A 19,824-nucleotide genomic window follows, 5' to 3' on the forward strand; every position below is an offset into this window, starting at 1 on the left:
CTCACTTGAAAATTCAGTCATTTTCTTTCATTCAGTTCTGACAGAAATTTACAGATTATGTTCCTTTTCGGGGGTTTTTTTCTTTTTAGCCAAAAGCTATCTACGAACACTGAAGACTGCACATTTTCCTTTTCTCTTTGCTGATGTATCTTCCTTTGTTTTATAACTGGGAGGTACAAGAAAGACACGCTTTTTGCATAATCCCCTTAGCTTTAAATCAGTAGTGCCTTACTTGTTTTTGAAAATAGGTTTGTTTGATATATTGAAAAAGGGAGACCAGAATATATAAAAGTGCTGGCTTTGATTAGTTTGGAGTTTTTAGAGATGATAGAAAACTGCCTTCCCTGTTTTAAGTACATCTAAAAAATTCTGAAAATGCATACTTCTGCCAAGGCTGCACAAACCTCAAAATTTGTTACTTGAATAACAGAAAATGTGACTGAAACATGCACATATGTTTATGGTTCTATAAAGTCATCCTGATTTATTATTGGTTTTAGTTTGGCTTTAGATTAAAAAAAAATGAAATCAAGCTCATGACAGTTGAATTATGATATTTTCAGTTTATGTTGTTCTTGCACCTCCTATAGGCAAAATACCATTAAATATTAATTTCATCTATATAGCACACATTCACAACAGCAGTTATTTCAGTGCAGTATATTTTAAGGTTGAGATGTTGCAATATTATACAAAGCTACCCAACAATTCTGTGCGAGTTCGTTGGCTAGGGATAGTGAAAGGCGAAACCAAAAAGAAGAATGTTGCAAAACAAAATAATAACACTTGTCAGAGTGGTGGGATCAATAATGGGAGATCGGAATCAATTAAACATCAAAAAGTATACTAGTAATGCTGCAAGTCTTTGCTCAGGCTTGGCTTCACTTTCTGATGTAAAAAATGTTAGAAAACTAAAGCTAAAAAGGTAGTCATATTTATGATACCATAATGACAATAAAAAACTATGTCGATATGAGAGTCAAGAGTCAATCAATTACATGCAAAGAGTAATGCCATTTTAGTTCAAATTTAGTAATAAGAGTTTAAAAAAGGGGGGGACGTGAATAAGGGGTCTTTGGATGTCTTTAGGTCACAACAGCATTAAATTTCACTAATCGTGGTATGAAGTACAGAATAACTGAGAAGGGGGTATAACTTAAGAGGGAAATGGAATTTAAAAATACAAAGTGCTAGAACAACTCTAAAAAGTATGTCTATCTCTAAAGCAGGAATTAAATTATGGAACAGTCTAACAGAAGAAACCAAAGAAAGTAACAACATAAACCAGTTTAAAATGAAATATAAAAAAACATTTTTAACAAATATAAGAATGAAGAAAACAGGGTTAACCCAGGGCGGTAATGTTGTTCGTAATAGTGTTTTAGTTTGTTTGTCTCATAATTTGTGAATCTGCAAACGTTACCACTTTATTTGTTTTGTTTGTTTGTTTTGTCCTTGCTTCACTTTTGCTTCATATGTTGTTTGTTTAATTGAAGGCTAAAAGAAAATTATATCAATGAGAGGTAAGATTTGAGGAGGTAGGGACTAATAAGTGTATACCTCTGCCTACTCCTTTGCAAACAAAAGAATGGAATGACATTTTGTAATGATTGTGAAGGCACATGTTTGAAATAAAACTGAACTGAACTGAACTTGCAAAAATACCGCAAAGGAAAAAGTAACTGAAGAAAATTGCCATTAAAAAATGAAGTTTTAAATCATTGTAGTGTCTGTGTGTGTGTGTGTGTGTGTGTGTGTGTGTGTGTGTGTGTGTGTGTGTGTGTGTGTGTGTGTGTGTGTGTGTGTATGAAATACTATTCAGTTGAGTGATAATTAATGGAATTGCGTGTCAATTCCATTAATTAGCTTTTTGATTTACTTCCTCACTCATCCCACTGTTTGTCATTTTCCTCTTTATCATTACAAGGTACTTAATTTTGTTTACTTAAACATCATTCATTTAAAAACTGCCGACATGAGGAATCATGAAATTGAGTCTGATTGTTGTGTGAGTCTGTTAAAGCATGTGAATGTTTTTCATAAAAAACATAAATAAGATATAAATAGAATATCAACATCCAGCATCAGCATAAACATGTGCTCTGTTAATTGGGCTCAGCCTACTGGCTGACACTACACATAGCTGTTACATGATGCTTTGCTTGAAGTCAAATGAAACTCAGAGTTTTGTTTGCTGAATAAAATAACTTTGTTTACCAAATGTTTATCATATCTAGTTCATTGTTCAAGCAAGAGGAGCCAAATATAAAAGCACGTAGACTGAAGAAAATGTTCAATTTTAATGAAAAATATAAATATATATAAAAGATTTGGAGGAATTACCTGAAAAGAGACATGCAGGGTGCATGCATACAAATTGGGAGATACACACAGGGAATCATAAGAGAGAAAAGAGAAAAACACAAAGAAAGTGAAAAAAAAAACCAGGCTCATGGCCATCACATTTCTGCCATCTTCCTAGTTGTTTAATATTCACGGTTCTGTTTTAATTAGCTTTATTATTGTAATTTAGAAACCCACAATATTTGTTTGTGTCTATAATAATAACCAAGTACATATAAATCCGCCTCTGTGTTCATGTTTTTTGATTCAAGCTCAAAGAGTACACAGTGTTGTCATTCAAGTCATGTAGACTCATTACTAATTGTGATGTTAACCACAGTTGGAAGTAGAAATAACCAATCTCAGCTCACACCATGAAAACAGTGTGACTTTAATACATATATAAATTATTATTAGCTTGAGAATTTCCCAGTTTAAACAACTTTATTGTCACTTATGGCTAATTAATAATAATAGTGTACAATTAAATATACATTGATTAGTTTTTAATTATGTCTTCTAACTAACTGATGAATTCTCATAAATTTAAAATTATTTCACTAGTGAGGAATGACTGCTGGTCTGTGGAAGCCATGATGTTGCCCTGCGATCTTGAATACAGTGGTGAAGATAGACATTGTTGTTCCACCTAATCGTGATTCATGTATGTAGCTAGAGAAGATGGTACAAATTTCAATTTGATTTAGGATACGAAGGATCATACCTATATTTTTTTAATCTTGGAAGGGGGTCCAAAAATACAAAAAAAGACAACACTACCGCCATCTTAATAAAATCTTATCCTCTTCTTTTTTCCTCACTTAAAGCCTCATTTCCTGAACTGAATTCAGGGTTGTAATACTCAAAAACTTTTATAAACAGACTTATTTATTCCCAATATTATGACAGTTACCTATTTTGAGCAAATTAGACATGCAATCCTCACATCTGCCAGACTGCTGACAACAAGCTAACTAAACAAACAACTGGTTATAAGCTCACATTATTCCAGCTAATGTTAGGCTCAGATATCCTAAAAATCGTATAAATCGTATGATCACATTCTCACATTGTATGAGAAAGTGTCAGAGTCCAACAATGTTAGAGCAACTTCAAAGAAAGTTTTACTAATGTCGGCTAACAGAGGCTAACAGCAGCTAACAGGGGAAAGAACAGCAGCACTTACCTACAGAAAAGTTTTCTTGTTAAGATATCCTTAACAAATCACCTCAGTGTCACTGTTAGTGGACAAAAGTGAGATTCACTGACTCACTGACTCGTATTGGACTACTTCCACAAAGTTTTACAGCCTCGAGAGCAAATTGGCATAGACACATATTGACAGCTGAGGTAAACTGCAGACTGACAGCTTCACTGCAGATGAACAACAGCCAGAGTTATCTGTCCTACAGCAGCTACCGTAGCTGGGATTATGCACCTGAATTGAGGGGTAAAAAAAAACTCTCATTTGACGGGTCTGCAAATCACTGACATCTAGTGGAGAGATTTTCCCGTAATGTACTTTTAAGAGTGATAACTTGTTGTGAGCTAATTCTTTTTTGTCAAAAACATAATAAAACATGCAAGGTTACAAAAAATGAATGAATAAAGAAAGAAAGAAAAGTTAACAGCTTACAAGTCCAACTCCCTTCCTGAAAGAAAATACAGTACAATGCACCTAGACATATTAAGATACAACAGGGACTCATTACTCTATCCATTTTTGCTTCAGCTGTTTCCTCTACTCGCTTCAAGGTGAAATATTGGATTTGCTCTCCAAAATCTGTTTAGCCGCAAGCTTTCCTCATTATTTATCATTTCTGAGGGCAGGGTAATTGATTGTGGCACTGACAGAAAACCACAGGCAAACAGATAAGTAATTACACACTTCTTTTATGGAAATACTTCTCCCTTTGATTGCTAAACCAAACAAAAGTATTCATAATCATGTCTATAAATGTTCAACTATATAGAGACTTGGGGAATATATGATATCTGGTTAGGATTGTTCTCAGATGAGAACAGGGAAATCTACACCCTCCAAGAGGAAAGGTAGAAAATTGAAAAATAATCTCTGCTATTTTAAAAGTTTTTGTGTGGAAGGGAGATAAGGGACATAAGTAGTGCTAGAATAAAAGAAGAATTCTGTACTACTATATGCACTCACACTGAATTAAAATGAAACAGAACATATGGAGACTGTTTCTGCATTGCCCCGAGTGATACCTGGAAAACTATTTCACACAAGCTGCTCCTTTTAATGGGACTGTGTAGATATAGCCTGATTTTGCATATGCACATGCAGGTTGCTTGCATTGTACACACAGAGACAAAAAAGACAAAGAGCAAATAGCAAATTTAATCCTGTGGGATCTGTCCCTTGAAATAAGGTCAGTGACTATACTTTTGCCTGTCCATATTTCTTTTTCAGCAACAGTGATGACAATGTACTCGAGTATGGTTTCATCAGAAACACAGAGATGAATTGTGCTCTTCTTGCCCTGGCTTTGCTGGCACTGTGCACCTGCATCAGCAATGTTTCATCACCTTAGTGCTCAGCACAGTTGCATCTCGGGCTGAATAAAGTGTCCTTGTCAACACCAGTCTCTTTGCTGTGATGGCAGTATGGTGGCATTTACTAAATCCTCCTTTCCTCCGCTGCCATGCACCATTCATCACAAAAGAGGGATGGTGATTATAGGTTAGTACTAATTTGTAACGTGACAGGCTATAAGCATGCCTCATCACAAAAATGCATATTTTGACTTTGACAGTTTTTGCTGATACTTTAAGGTGGACATAATTATTGCGATGTCACATATCATGTACTGAAGCCCCCTCGAACAAAAGATGGTTGTCAGTCACAAGGTAGGGCAGCCAAGATGAAGCTTACCCTGCACGTTGTATTCAGAAAGACAACTGAGACCATAAACTCATCATGAAATCTTATCTTTATCACCAAGGGCGATCGTGGCTCAAAAGTTGGCAGTTCGTCTTGTAATTGGAAGGTTGCTGGTTCGAGCCCCGGCTCCGACAGTCTCGGTCGTTGTGTCCTTGGGCAAGACACTTCACCTGTTGCCTACTGGTGGTGGTCAGAGGGCCCGGTGGTACCAGTGTCCGGCAGCCTCGCCTCTGTCAGTGCGCCCCAGGGCAGCTGTGGCTACAATGTAGCTTGCCATCACCTTTGTGTGAATGGGTGGATGACTGAATATAGTGTAAAGCACTTTGGGGTCCTTAGGGACTAAGTAAAACGTTATACAAATACAGGCCATTTACCATTTGAGGTTATAGAAGAAGTGGGCAGAGGGGTAATTTTCCTGTAGACAGCCATACAACTTGACTTATTTGTAACCAGAGCAGTCTCCTCCTGGTGGCCATTTCTTAGAATGCAGGTTTAAGTCACTTTGATGTTGGCTTTTGGCTGACAGTAAGCTTACTTTGAAAAAAAATTATAGTGGGGGGAAAAAGACAGTATAGTGATCGGATTAATTAAAAATAATGCTTTTTAAATGTGCCAATGAGGAAATTAGGTTAGCAATAAAGTTCTTCCTTGACCTTGTCACTGCTTTAAAGGTACATCTAGTTGTATTTAATGTGACACAGCATAGCTTGGCATAGTTTAACTTTCCTCATCTAGCTGATACAAACATGCTCCCTGTCACATCCATCAAGTTCAGTGTCAGATAGATTTTGCCACATTTTGGCGCAGAGACCAGGTCTGGCTCCTGCAGTCTGGTTTCTGTCACAAGGTATGATACCTCCCCCCTGCACACCTGTCCACATTAAGCTTAAGCAGTCAGGTTATTGGCAGATATTTTTCACTCCTATGACTAATGACACAGGCAATGCTGTCAGTTCAGGGCAGAGGTTATGGTTACCTCATGACGGAGATGATATATTGAAAGGGAGCCAGGTTTGTATAGGGGAGCAGTGGAAGTGTTCCTTTGTAGAGCAGGAAAGCTATGGAAAGTATTTTCCTTTGGGAGTGCTTTTGACAGCTTCAGTGAATGCAGTATGGCCAGCATTCATGCTAAACTTGTATTCTTAACCTGCTTAGTTGGTAGAAACTCATAGTTGTGAAAATGTATGAAAATTTGTAAAAATAAAATAATGATCTAGGCAAAATACTTTAAAGAGAAGTTAAAGAAGGAATATAAGTCCCCTACAGACATGCACTCTTCTGATGATTAATTTTCTATTAATCATCAAAAATTTGAATGTGCTTTTCTGGAAAAGGTTACACCACCTTAGCAACCCAGTATCGTGGGAAACCGTGTAATAGACCGGGTCCATTTCACGCTTTGCATCTCCAAAACGTGAAATGGACATGCTTGCAGAAGTTGCATTACTATATGCCAAATTTGCATTACCAGCAGGGGAAGATAATATATTTAAAGCCGCAAAGTCGGTAGTGAGCAAAAAAACTCGTATTAAGTACATTCCAGTATCCTTAATTGTCAGAATCGATTAAGGTAGGGGGGGTAATATGTATATACATGTAAATGTGTTAATAATTTCTGTTTAAACACTTTAAACACCGTGATTATTTTCATGCTGAAATAAAATATCTCCCTCTGCAGATTACTGTAACTTACTACAAATTCTGCATTTCTGAGGAAGCTGAGTAATCTTGTCTGATACGGGATTTAAGCTGTTCAACAGTTCTGGGTTGTTCTTTGTTGATGTTCTCATTTCATGTTTTCAGCTGGTCAAAGGTCTGGACTGCAGGCACGCAGGTTTAGCACCCAGACCCCACTGCTATGAAACCTCGCTACTGCAGTAGAGACAGTATGTGGTTTAGCATGTTGCTCTACTTACCTTTGTACAAATCTGTACGTAACTTTCAGCACCCATGGTGTCCTTCCAAATGTGCCAGTAACATAGACTCTGATGCACCCCATACAATCAGAGATGCTGGCCTTTGAACTGAATGCTGATAACAACCTGGATTCTTTTACTTTGTAGTCTGGAAGAAAGTGTCCATGTTTTCCAAAAAAGAATTTCACTTTTGGTTTTGTCTGGCCACCAAACCGTTTTACACATCTCCCCAGTTCATTTTAAATGAGCTTTGGCCAAAAGAAGACAGCAGTGTTTCTGGATCATGTTCACATGTGGCCTCTTCTTTGCATGAAAGAGCTTTAACCTGCCTTTGTGGATGGCACAGTGAACTGTGTTCACAGACAGTAATTTCTGGAAGTGTTTCAGAGCCCAGGAAGTGATTTCCATGACAAAATATACTTGTTTTTAATCCACTGCTGTCCGAGGGCTCATGGACATCTAGTACTGATATCTGGCCTTCTCGTATCATTTGATGCTATTATGTCCTGTTAATGGTGAGATATTCAAAGTCCAGCTCAGTGAACCTTGGCTGATCTTTACTTCTGAGAAACTTTGCCTCTCTCAAACTCAATCATGCTACTGACCTGTTTCCAATTAACCTAATTGGCTGAAAAATTTTTGTACAACTTACTTTTACAAGCCTTTTGTTCTGCCCTTCTCAGCTTTTTTTTAAATGTGTCACTATCATTAAATTTAAAATGGCCAAGATTTTTATGGAAATGCAAACATTTCTGAGTTTAAACATTTGATATATTTTCTATGTTAAATTGTGATTAAAAATATGCGTTTATGAGCTTTGTAATTCATTGCATTCTGTTTTTCTTTACATTTTACAGTGACCCTGTGCACAGTGACCCTGTATTAAGGTTATGTTTAGATTTATGTGTCACCTTTAGTATACCAGAAGGATGACTGCATGATGAATGCATTAACAGCTAACTGGGCATGTCTCTCCTGCCATTGTTTTTGAAAATTCCCCCAAACCTAAGTTTCTCAAATTACAGCCCACAGTGGCCCTTTTTATTCACGTTATAACAATACGAGAATTCACTTTCATGTATCCGCGGTTCATGTCAAACTGTGACAGTTCAAAGAAACTAATCAAGCGTTTGTATTAAATTTCATCTCTTTTGTCATTTGACATGTAACACTGAAAAATATGGCCGCTTTTAGGAAATGTTAACAGCCCAGTCAATAATGGTTAAACAGTTCTTTTTTAATTATACTGCTGATAGAAGCTGTCAATTCCTCTGAACAGACACATTTTCTAATTGAAAATCAAAATCTAACTTAAAGTTTGATGTACATTTTTGGCTTCATAAACTGGCACACCTTGCCCTAAATACTAATCTCGCGAGAAGAAAGCATTTGCTATTAGACACCCAAATTTGCTCCTGTGAGATAGAGACTGAAAAAAAAATCATAAGTATTGATATTTTTTTAACAGGAGCTGTAGTTAGTTTTTAGCTTCCAGCTGTTAACAGAAGTCTTTTTCGAGAGTGAGACAGCTGGGTGCATTCACACATTGTGGCACAAGAGCTGTAACACCATTAATTACTTCCTTAGTAATAATAAGAATTTTTTTCTCAGAAACTGCATGGATTGGGATTTAAAAGTAACTGACAATGTGAACATCACTTCAGGCAGGTGAGCTGACATGCAAACCTCCAGTTTATAAGCTACAGTATCATAATTACGGTTTGATCTGTCAGTATGTGTCACACGATTCAGTGTCAGATTTTACGCATTGCGCAGAATATGATGCAAGTGTTGTAGCTCGTTCCTTCACTGTGGTCGGTGTGTCTGAATTAAGCTGTGAAGGACATTGAAGTAAGCATGAACCTCTGAATGACAGAATGTCCTCACTTTCCCAGCAGTGATAGGGCTCTCAAAAGCCCTTTTGAGATATATCATCGTACCATAAGTTATGCAACATAATATATATTTCAGCTAATATATAGAGTGGCCTAACAAGTCATTAGGCATGAGAGAAAGTGATTAATCAGTTGCAGCTCTGTTTTCTATGGCAGCATCTGAGCTGAAAACAATTTCTGTGACAGAAAAAAAAAGCTTGTGCTAGAAAATTAAAGGACGTATAAAGGATGCACTTCACAGATGCTATCAGGTCAACAACAACAAAAAGACTGAGTAAATATGCAAGATGTGTAATAACAATATTGTTTAAGCACAATCATCTGCATAATAAACTAGTCATTATTCATCTTACACCTGCTCTGATTTTTTTGCTCATCTGCTCTAAATCTGACTCGAGACAGATTTAGTTTAGCACATCATGAGCAAATCAGTCAATGCTTTACACTTTTCAAACTTTTAATTTGAAGTCATAAATTGCCTTACTTGTAAAACATATTAACCACATGATCTTCAGTAGAAAGCTTGGACACAAAGGTACATCGGGACTTACATGCACATAAACAGCAGTATGTGCATGTAGTGTTTTTTTTTTTTTTTGTCCCTAGAAGGATCTTCATCATCAAATGATAGGGGAAGCTAAGTGAGTCTTACCCTGAGGAAATCTGTTGATAATCAGTTTTCAATCCAAATCCAATCCTCTTTAGGTCTCTAAGAGTTGAGTCCCAAGTAATAAGAAATGCATACTTTCCCTGTTCTAATCAAATTCTGCTGAGCACCACAGGGAATCTAGCAAATCAAAGAAAGAGGGGGGCAACAGGAAGACACTTTTTTATTTGTTTATCAACCCACACTTACCAGTAACAGACAAACCAATGCTCCAGCGAGTTCTGCTAGTTCAGAGAGGGAATCTGCTTCTGCCGATATAATTGTTTTAAGGACACTTACTGTACCTTTTAACCTGCTGATCACTATGCTGATTAAAGCTGCAACAGATAACGTTTTCTTTTCTATACCAATACCGGCTCTGTACATTGAACCAGAGTTGTGATCCATAACCTCTGTTTTCTCAGTTACAACTCCAAAGACCTGTCCTCAGATCAATAAGACACCAGGTGCGAAGGTGGGAGAGAGAATCCCCTCTCCAAAGCCCAGATGAATGGCGTATCACACACAGGATGCAAAGATATCATTGACCGTAACTGTTAATATGCTCCTTGTGAAATATATTCTGCTCTCAGTGACTCGGTGGTGAGTTAATTAACTTATTAGGAACAGAGGGTAGCAGCGAATCCTGCACTGAGAGGTTCCTGCAGGAATTAAGTTTAACATCCCTTAGTTAGACCTTGTAACTCTCTGCACTAAGCCTCTCACCTCTCGGCTCCGTGGGCCTACCATCCAATTAAATCCAGAAAGCTGTTTCTACAGCTGAGGAAAAGGGAACGGGGCAACAGTCCTGCTCAGCATGCTGTTGAAGTGTTTGACATTTTCACATTGTCCTCATACACCCTATAACAATTACTATTAGATACACAAACACTAAGTAATGGTGGGTGAGGTGGGGGGTGTTAGAATGTATCTTTGCATGTGTTTGTTAGTGAAAGATTCGTTTTGTGCACGCTTGCTGTTGTGCCTCCATGCATATATATTACTTTGTTTATATGCTTCATTATTCTGTGTGGATTTTCTAATCAGTTCACCCTCACTCCAGCCAGAGCTTGTCTCTCTCTGGGTCAGTAATGAGAGTTGTTCCAGGCACACTTATCAGATGCCCTTTTTAATAGTCAGCGTTTTATTAACAAGTCAGAAATAAATAACAGTAAACAGCAATGTTTCAGTTTGTTAGTAAGTTTTGTTATTGCCCCCTTGTGTGCTGGTAATGACGAGACAAGAAGATTCTTGATACAATATTGGCCAGGCTGACCTAAATACACTTTTGTTAGACTTGAACAAATTCTGCATCAGAGCCAGTGAAGACTACAGGTGGTAGACTCAAGGGTCACTGAGCGTTTTCATACTAGGAAACGTCACTTGAAGGCAACAGAAACATCTCAAGTATTTAGAAGTGTGTTTGCCATGATTTAGAAATCCTTTGGATATCACTTTCCCACCTCCACTCACACACATTTATTCTCACATAAAGGTAGGTAGTCCTGCTTCTATGTGATTATACAAGATCTCCTCTTTTTAGCAATTTCTCCATGATACCAGGGGACATTCAGCTGATCCGTAAGAATGATGACATCTACATGTTTAACTTGGCTAAAAGGGCTTTGGGAGATGATGTTGTAGATTTGGTGCACCATCTTCCTCCATATAGAAAACCCCACTGCGACATGGAGAATAGAACTAATGACTGATGAGCCCTTTGACACAGAAATGCTTGACATGCTCCTCGGGGTCCAGACTAAAGACTTCCCTAACAAGCTCTCGCGCGCTCACCCAGGGCTGTATTAAATCCAAACTTTGGCACCTTTCCTAATTACTGAGAACATACCCAGAGCCAAGAGCTTCTTGCTAACCTGGGCTGAACTTCCTTCTGCAGCGTAGTGTCCCTTGAGTATAGGATGATATATGAAATGCAGAATTCAAATTAGGCTGACGGAGAGCAATTACTGGGGAAAGAAGATCGCTTCCTCTTTGGGGAAGAAGTATCAAAATCATGATACTGATTACACGAATGTTTTATCCACTTCCTTGCATTTATACAAGCTCTGTCCACTCCTTGTTCTCTCTCTCGCTTTTTATTATGCCCCTTTTTTCTTTATTTCTCACTGAACCAAAGGTCTTAAGTAATTTTGTTTCTCTCCATCTGTCTTCCTGTAGATGTCTCCTATCGCACATTTTATCCCCCTGCATCCTTCTCTTTAGTCTTTTCCTTATCTTTCCTTCTTTGCCCGCGTGTGCTATACGTGCAGAAAGAATAGATGGTTGTTTGCACCACATTGCCATCAGTGGAGCCTTGTTTATGATGCCCACAGTGTACAGATCCTTATTAAAAGCCCATTAACAGTCAAACAGCAAGATCGCAAAGTGACGACAGCGCTTTGAGAGTTTTTGACAGCGAACCGGAGCACGACGTCTAAGACACACGTTCTTTACGACACAAAACAGTCATTTAAAGATGATTTCAAACGTTTGCATCCCTCAGTTCAATTTAATACATGGCATTTGTCCTGCACTTGCGCGCTTAAAACATCCCCACAGACACGATCGTGCAGCCAGAAGGCAGCACAATATTTACGACTTGTTTTGTCCTTAATGACACTGATTGCATTTCTAGTATCTACAATAATAATCAGCCAGTGCAACCCATCCACTTGTCTGTCATTCAGTTGGCGTCCTCGCTCACTCATTAATGTATGGTACGACAACTAACAAGGTAAGTTAATAGATAGGTGTTGATTATTGTGACGGTGAGAGCTGTTGATTGCACTGCTGATGGGCTGGGTTAATTATTCTGAGCAAATGTCGCGCATCTCTGCTGAATTAGGATGACTTAATTGAAAGCTCTCCAGCCTGTCTCTGTAAGTGGCTGTCCAATCTGTTATTCTCTGTCCTCCCATTTCATCTTTCTATCTGTCATGATCAGCTCCTGTAATCAACTGCTCAAGCATTCTCTTCCCTCTTAAAGCTTTTTCCATTTTTGCACGTCTCGTATCATTAGCTTATCAACATCTTTCGCCTCACATTATAGCAGAATGTGTTTGCTGAAAACTTCCATTGTAATGCACTTGGAAAATCAATTATGACTCTGTAGAACAACACCGAAACATTTCCCCTCCCATCTTCAACTCAATGCTTCCTTCCTCTTCCCCTCCCACTCTTGCTATCATCCTGTTTGTGTGTAAGCACGTCAGAGCCATCAAGTGGGCTTCGTATCTTATGTTCGCCCCAGGACATCTTTTTGGGTTGTGCACTAAATTCAATCTCAGTTCCCCAATCAAAGGTAGTAAAAAAAAAACAGCAACAAAAAAAACCCTTCCATCGCTACAGCCTCCAAAGCGGCTTCGGCCCTGCTTGGTCAGATAAATCTTAGTAGCTCATCCTTCTCCTATTTTCTTTTCATCCCGGACCCCCTCAGTGGCCTACATTAAAGCCTGGAGATGGCCAGGAGAGATTTAGAAGTTGTAAACTCCCAGTGTAATGTAGCCTGAACCACTAGAAAGCCACCCCGCTAAACTCTCCCCCACCCCCGCCCCTCAGGCCCTCTTCAGCCAAGCTTGGCTCAGCTCTTGTTTCATGTCTCAGTATATTCACAGATCAACTAAGTCACATAAGTAAACGATCTGAGCGCAACTCCGTCTGCCTTTCAGTCACTTAGACTAACAAATAGTGAGGGTGCTATGCTGTCTGACATCTGCTGAGGAGTGTTTATCCTCTCCCCTTTAGAGAGTGCAAAGATAAATAAGATGATTCAAGTATATTTTAATATCGGTTTGTCGGGTTAATGCTTTCAATATTTGAACAGAGAAGAAAAGCTTTCCCCCCAGTCTGTGACAAATAAGGACATTTCTCTTAACACCCGGACCGTTTATCAGCGCGCTTGCTACATTAACCTTGATTCATCTAAATGAAAGCCCTGGTTAGCTGAAAGCTAGATTGAACGTGCTTTCTTCTTTCTGTGATGAACCCCTGATATTCTACTTCTGTTATTCTTCAGTGGGTATGAGTTTTGGTTTATCTGATGTGATCTGAAACGACAAAATCATTAATTTGGTGGGCCTGCTTATTTTTCCCCTGTGTCGCGATGTGATTCTATGTATCCCCATTTCTAGGATTGATAATGTGCGATGCACCACTTGGAAACAACACAAGTTCTGTAGCACACACCTCTAAAATAAATGGTCTTCTTCCTGCTCCGGGCTGTCTGATAGACACAGAGTGAGATTGGTTCTGCTGAATAAGAGATGAATCTCTCTGAGTGTCACCAAGCCGCCACGACCTCTGAAATATCATTATCTACAGGGTAGGCAGGTTAACTTCTCTAATATACCCTGAATACAAGAGAGGGGTGCCACACGTGAACATGAACCTGCTTTATTACTGTTATATCTCAGAAAAGCATGTTTTGTTTTTTTTACTGCAGCTGTGGTATATCTGAGGACATCCTCCTAACATAACTAATGATGTAATCTTTTTTCTACGTGTGTGCTGACCAGTGATTGCACTGTCTTAGTTTGTGATGACACTAGAAATAAATGAGGGGACTCGATCTTAGATTAGTGGATTAAGCGTGAAGGGTTTACAGCAGCCATTTCAAGTGCTTGAGCTTACCATGTCTGGAGCAGATGCTACAGTATTTACTGCTATTTCCCACTTGCCAGCATTCACATAAATAAAAGCTCTTGTCAATATTTTCCCAGGGACGCCAGCTTGCTTTACATTTCTCCATTAAACTAATGAGTATGATAGAAGAGTCCTTGTTTGCTACATTTGTTAAATAACTTAAAATTGTAACTATTATTAGTGTTAAATTGAGGTAAATATTGTGATGTACTAAAATGATGGTAATCGTGCCATGCTGTTATCTAGAAACAGATCATTTATCCGTCCATTTGGAATCATATATTAATTTATTCATATTTCACTCAAGGTCTGAAACAGACTAAATCAATAATTCAGTTGGAGTGAATGGAGCTGGCTGCTAGTATCCCTCTGGTGGCTTACTGTTGGTAGGAGAAACAGAGGAACATAGTCAGAGATTCAAGGATTACTGTTTTGTTTGTTCATGGTACTTTGCAGCCAAGCCAAATCTAAACGATATCAGATTAATGATGTTGAGTCAGAGGCTCAGTGGAAAGATTTTTATTCCTCTCAGTTCTCGCACAGATGCTTGGTCAAGACAGGTAGCATACTGGGTAATGCTTTACAGCAACTGTGTCAGAGTACAAGTAAAATCTGAAAATGGGGACGTTTAATAAAGCATTTCTTTAAAACGCAAAGATGATGGGAAGCCCGAGAAGCCTCGAGAAAAATAAGTACATCATCACCAGTGGGTTTCAGCTTTTCCACATCCAGTCAATCTGCTGTTATTATAACGAAATGCTACGGCCATAAAGCAGAGAAACACGTCAGCGTGGCTCCTTGGCTTAATCATCCTCAGTGTGTGGTGTTACGGACAATCGGTAATGTCTTTGTCAGTAAGAGAGCAGTAAAACTGATGATGATTCTGGCTCAGAAGAAATTAACAGTCACACTCACAACGGGATCCGTTCTTGAAGACTTCCAGCTCAAACCTTTCTTGACCCTGTTACAGAAACTCCAACAATTAGGCCCCTCCCACCCTTCAGAAATTTTAACAAATCCCATTGGATACAAAGCCGTCCACTGGGATTGGACGCTTTGGCAGCCCAGTTATGCTTGACAACCTCACTTAAGATCATTTTTTCAGCTGGCACGGTTGAAATCTTTCAATTCTCCACTGCTGTCCTTACTGTTTGCCATTTAACGTGTCATTGTGAGAGAGTGTGCGTTTACTAAAATATTACAATCTAAAGATAAGATGTATGTTTTTTGTTCATTTAGTTTGTAATGCATTTCACAAATGCATTTTTATTAATGTTGTGAGGATACCTTTGTGTAAATGTGGAGCTATAAAAAGGTGACGATTCTTTCAGTGAAAACATGTTTTACTAATAAAAATATTTTTTAAAAGTTTGCAGTGACATGACGTGAAGGCTTTTACTTCTTTTTAATTGAAATGTTTTCTACCCAAAGACAGGACATGTGACACTTTACATCTTTTAAACGTTTTTTCTCTTTGGGCTTAATAAACTGACAGAGTTCTCTTTCTTGTATTTTTATGAACAGCAGCCGTCACAGTGACCCAGAAAGGTTTCCACTGTCCTGATACAGAGAGGGACTGCAACCCCTGCCTTGATGCAGCCAAAGCATGCAACTTAAATGGGAGCTGCAAGAGGCAACGTGCTTCTTACATCAACATATGCAGCAAAGCAGACTTCAAACCGGGAGAAACTTGCAGCAGGAAGCGCTGCCATAAGGCCCTGAGGACTTTCTTAGACCGAGTGCCCAGTGAGTTCACCCACCGGCTGCTCTTCTGCCCCTGCCAGACTACAGGCTGCGCTGAGCGACGCAGGCAAACAATTGTGCCCGACTGCTCCTATAAAGATAAGGAGAAACCCAACTGTCTGGAGCTACGGAAGGTCTGTCACCAGGACCCTCTGTGCAGGTGATGGAAACAGACAGGGTTGGGGTGGCGGGTTTGGGTATATATAATGGCCAGAAGAACATTTTTCTGTGCAGTATGTGGCTAGTGTTAGAAGTGCTGTGAAAAAGTATTTGCCCCTTCCTGATCTTTTTTTCTTTTGTCACACTTAGATGTTTCAGATTATTAAACAAATTTTAATATTAGTCAAAGATAACCAGAGGAAATACAAAATTTTGTTTTTAAATAATGATTTTATTCATTAAAAAAGCTTTCCAATCCTTCTGAGTCCTGTGTAAAAAAGTAATTACCTGTCTGAATCAAGAAATCATTTAAATAGAGCCTGTCTGACAAAGTGAAGCAGGCTAAAAGATCTCAGAAAGAAACACATCATGCCACGTTCTAAAGAAAGTGAGTCACTGACATCTATCAGTCTTGAAAGGGTTACAAAGTAATTTCTAAGCCTTTGGGACTGCAGTGAACCACAGTGAGAGTCATTATTCACAAATGGAGAAAACGGTGAAGCTTCCCAGCAGTGGACGGCCTTCCAAAATTTCTCCAAGACGATGATCGAAGATCAGTGACTCATCCAGGGAGTCACAAAAGAACCCAGACCAACATGTAAAGAACTGCAGGCCTAACTCGCCTCAGTTAAGGTCAGAGTTCATGATTCAAAAATAAGATAGAGACTGGGCAAAAATGGCATCCATGGGAAAGTTTAAGGAGAAAACCACGGCTGACCAAAAACAACACAAAGCTCGTCTCACATATGCCAAAAATATTCTGATGAAAACATTCGGTGGACTGATGACACAAAAGATGAAGGTTTTTGGAAGGTCTGAGTCACATTGCATCTGGTGTAAAACTAACAGCATTTCATAACAAATCATCATAGCAATAGTCAAACATGGTGGTGGTAGTGTGATGGTCTGAGGCTGCTTTGCTTCTCCATCACCAGGAAGATTTGTTCTCATTGAAGGAACCATGAACTCTGCTCTCTACCAGAAAATCCAGGATGTCTGGCCATCATGTTGTGCCCTGAAGCTCAAGCTCACTTAGGTTAGCGCAGCAAAGATACAAAACACAACAGCATGTCCACCTCTGAATAGCTTGGTTTAGGAGTGGCCTACTGCTACTGAGATTCTTTGGCATGAACTCAAACGCATCATTCATGCTTGAAAACCCTTCAGTGTGGCCATGAACAATGTTGTCAAGAAGAGAGCCAGTTATCGCAAATGCTTGATTATAGTTCTTGGTACCAAGGGTGGCACAAACAGTTATATGGTTTAAGGGGCAAATAGTTTGTCACACAGGCCCAAGTAGGATTGGATAGCTTCTTTCCTTTAAAAAATTACATCATCATCATTTGAAAACTGCATTTCATATTTACTCAGTTTATCAAATATTAAGGTTTGTTTAATGATCTGAAACAATACGAAATCAAGTAGCTCTGTATATGGATGAGGATACATGTTTCTGTGTTAGCAAACCGGCTTTGGTTATTTGACTGAAAGATCTGGCTCATCTGGTTCATAATAATCGGGAATTAATGGACAAGTAAAAATGAAGCACTGAATTAGTGCATTGTTTTCGACAGCTTTTTCTGTCTTCCAATGCCATATCTTAAAGGTTTTTTTTTTTGTTCTGCCCTACGTTTGCCAGTAACATTAATGAGACTTTAAGGGAAGCTGTGGCTATTAGATGCAGGATGAAGATGTGAGGCAAAGTTGGAGGAACAGTGCTTAATTAAGCTGAACAAAACATTAGTGAATCACTCTGGCTGCGTGGGGCATCTATTGGATTCAGAGGCCAGATTCAATTCACTTCCACCCAGCCGTGGCATGTTTCTTTGTGTTAGTGCCACTGAAAGCAGGTGAAGCACAACAGTTGTTGCCAAATCAGCTGTCAAGCTCTTTTCATTCTTTTTTTTTAACCTCCGTACCGTGTGCTACATCTGGCCATCAACAAGCTTCATGCCCAGCCAGTTGTAGAAGTACTCTGAATTCATTTGTCTAATAGAATAAAAAATTCCAGTAATTTTAAGCATTTAAAAACTCATTTATGAGCCTAATGGGCTTCAACCAATCATTAGACCCTTGAAAGCTCACTGCTAAAAATAATACTCGTGATATGAAAATTAACAGAAGGGAAAACTTTTGGCTACTTTTTCATTTTCCAGTGTGACAAGTGATTAGGCAGCTGATAGAAGTCTCCTTTCAATTATATTACAAGTGAAAATAACTCGTTTGTTATCTACTCAGGATCCCTGAAACTCAGAAACAGCCTCTTCTTTAAAAAAGTATTTTTTTTTAAATAATTAATGCTTTAATCTTTGTGGTTTTTGTGTCCGAAACAAATACCACAACATTGAAAAAAATCACTTAAAGCATCTTTAAAAACCTCATCCGCTAATCTCCTTATTAAAAAACGTCGTAGGTGTGAAAGTCAAAGTGACACACTGTTTTTCTCACTTTTGGGAAATCTCGACACACGCGCTTATATTCTTAAAAAGAAGAATGATACCATTGCAAACACTGAAATTAGTCGAGCTAATGATGCACAGCATTTTTGGAGAGCAGCATTTCTCTGAATGTTCGCTTCCAACCTTGTTCCTCAGAGGTGAGCAGCCTTCGAGTCGAGTGTTAATGGCAAAAACATAATTTCTCTCCACCAACACTAAATCCAATCGCACTGTTAAAGTAGTGAAAGTCTATCACCTCTCCTCCAATTTATGATTGTCTCGATAATTACCTGCTTGCCTGCTTTGTGTAATCTGTTTTCAGGCTGAGTTGCTTTCTTTGACCTTTAGACCCTGAGGTGTCTGTGCTGTGTGCCTCCTTATTGAGAAAGATGAAATAGAACGTTAAAGCTCATTATCTGTTGCTGCGTAATGCCCCACCGAGGTCAACAGCTCGATGAGCGCGTACGCACTCACACAGCGTGGACGCACCTGTGTATCGACAGAGCAATTCAGGAGCTGCACATGCACACGCAGATCCTCGCGTACAACCAATTTGAGCTTGAACGTAATTCTGATAATCCACTGTTTGTGCATTCCCCTGCAGTGAATAAGTGCTGCCATGCAAGAGAATGTCACTACGATTCAATTACAGCGGGCTGACACTGTTCTCAAATTGGTGCTCTTTTTTTTCCTGCTGTGGGATGTCCGTTATCACGCCGTCCTGCGACGTATTCCTCTGTCTGTTGCGTGATGTCACACGTTACAGGATCGCTATATGTCCTTAAAGACTGTGGAAACATTTAGCTTTTTTATTTGATCTGATAATTCAGTAGAATATTAAGACATCACCCTCTTAATTAACACTTGTTCAGTCGCTCTCTAATTTACTATTATCGAGTATGCTGTATAAGCAGAATGATAAAACTTTGTCATGCTAATGAAGACGAAGTCCCCAGTTTGCGGTATGTTTTGCGAAATCCTGGTGATAATCACAATGAACAGTCTTCGAAGGAGCCCTCTTTTTAAACACAGAATGCAGCAGTGCCTCGGCAGAGGAAACTTTCATTGGCTCCCTTCTTCCCTCTCAGAGATTTGTTGATAAAACCAGCGGAAGATCACTCAAAGACAGGCCTGTGTTCCC

General features: G+C 38.9%; 1 protein-coding gene across 3 annotated transcripts in view; it reads left to right on the forward strand.

The window, feature by feature from the left end:
* The window catches only part of LOC146375972 (GDNF family receptor alpha-2-like), a 66,645-nt gene that overhangs the window by 18,515 nt on the left and 28,306 nt on the right, over positions 1-19,824 (forward strand). For 2 of the 3 annotated variants that reach the window (XM_084946009.1, XM_084946012.1), the window contains exon 4: positions 15,868-16,246. In XM_084946009.1, the coding sequence (XP_084802135.1) occupies positions 15,868-16,246 (379 nt within the window). The remainder of the gene's footprint in view (positions 1-15,867; positions 16,247-19,824) is intronic. The other variant, XM_084946011.1, reaches the window with a different exon arrangement.

The sequence above is a fragment of the Perissodus microlepis genome, chromosome 12 (assembly GCF_051167445.1).
Source record: "Perissodus microlepis isolate ML-2025 ecotype Zambia chromosome 12, ASM5116744v1, whole genome shotgun sequence".
In the NCBI taxonomy this organism is placed as follows: Eukaryota; Metazoa; Chordata; class Actinopteri; order Cichliformes; family Cichlidae; genus Perissodus; species Perissodus microlepis.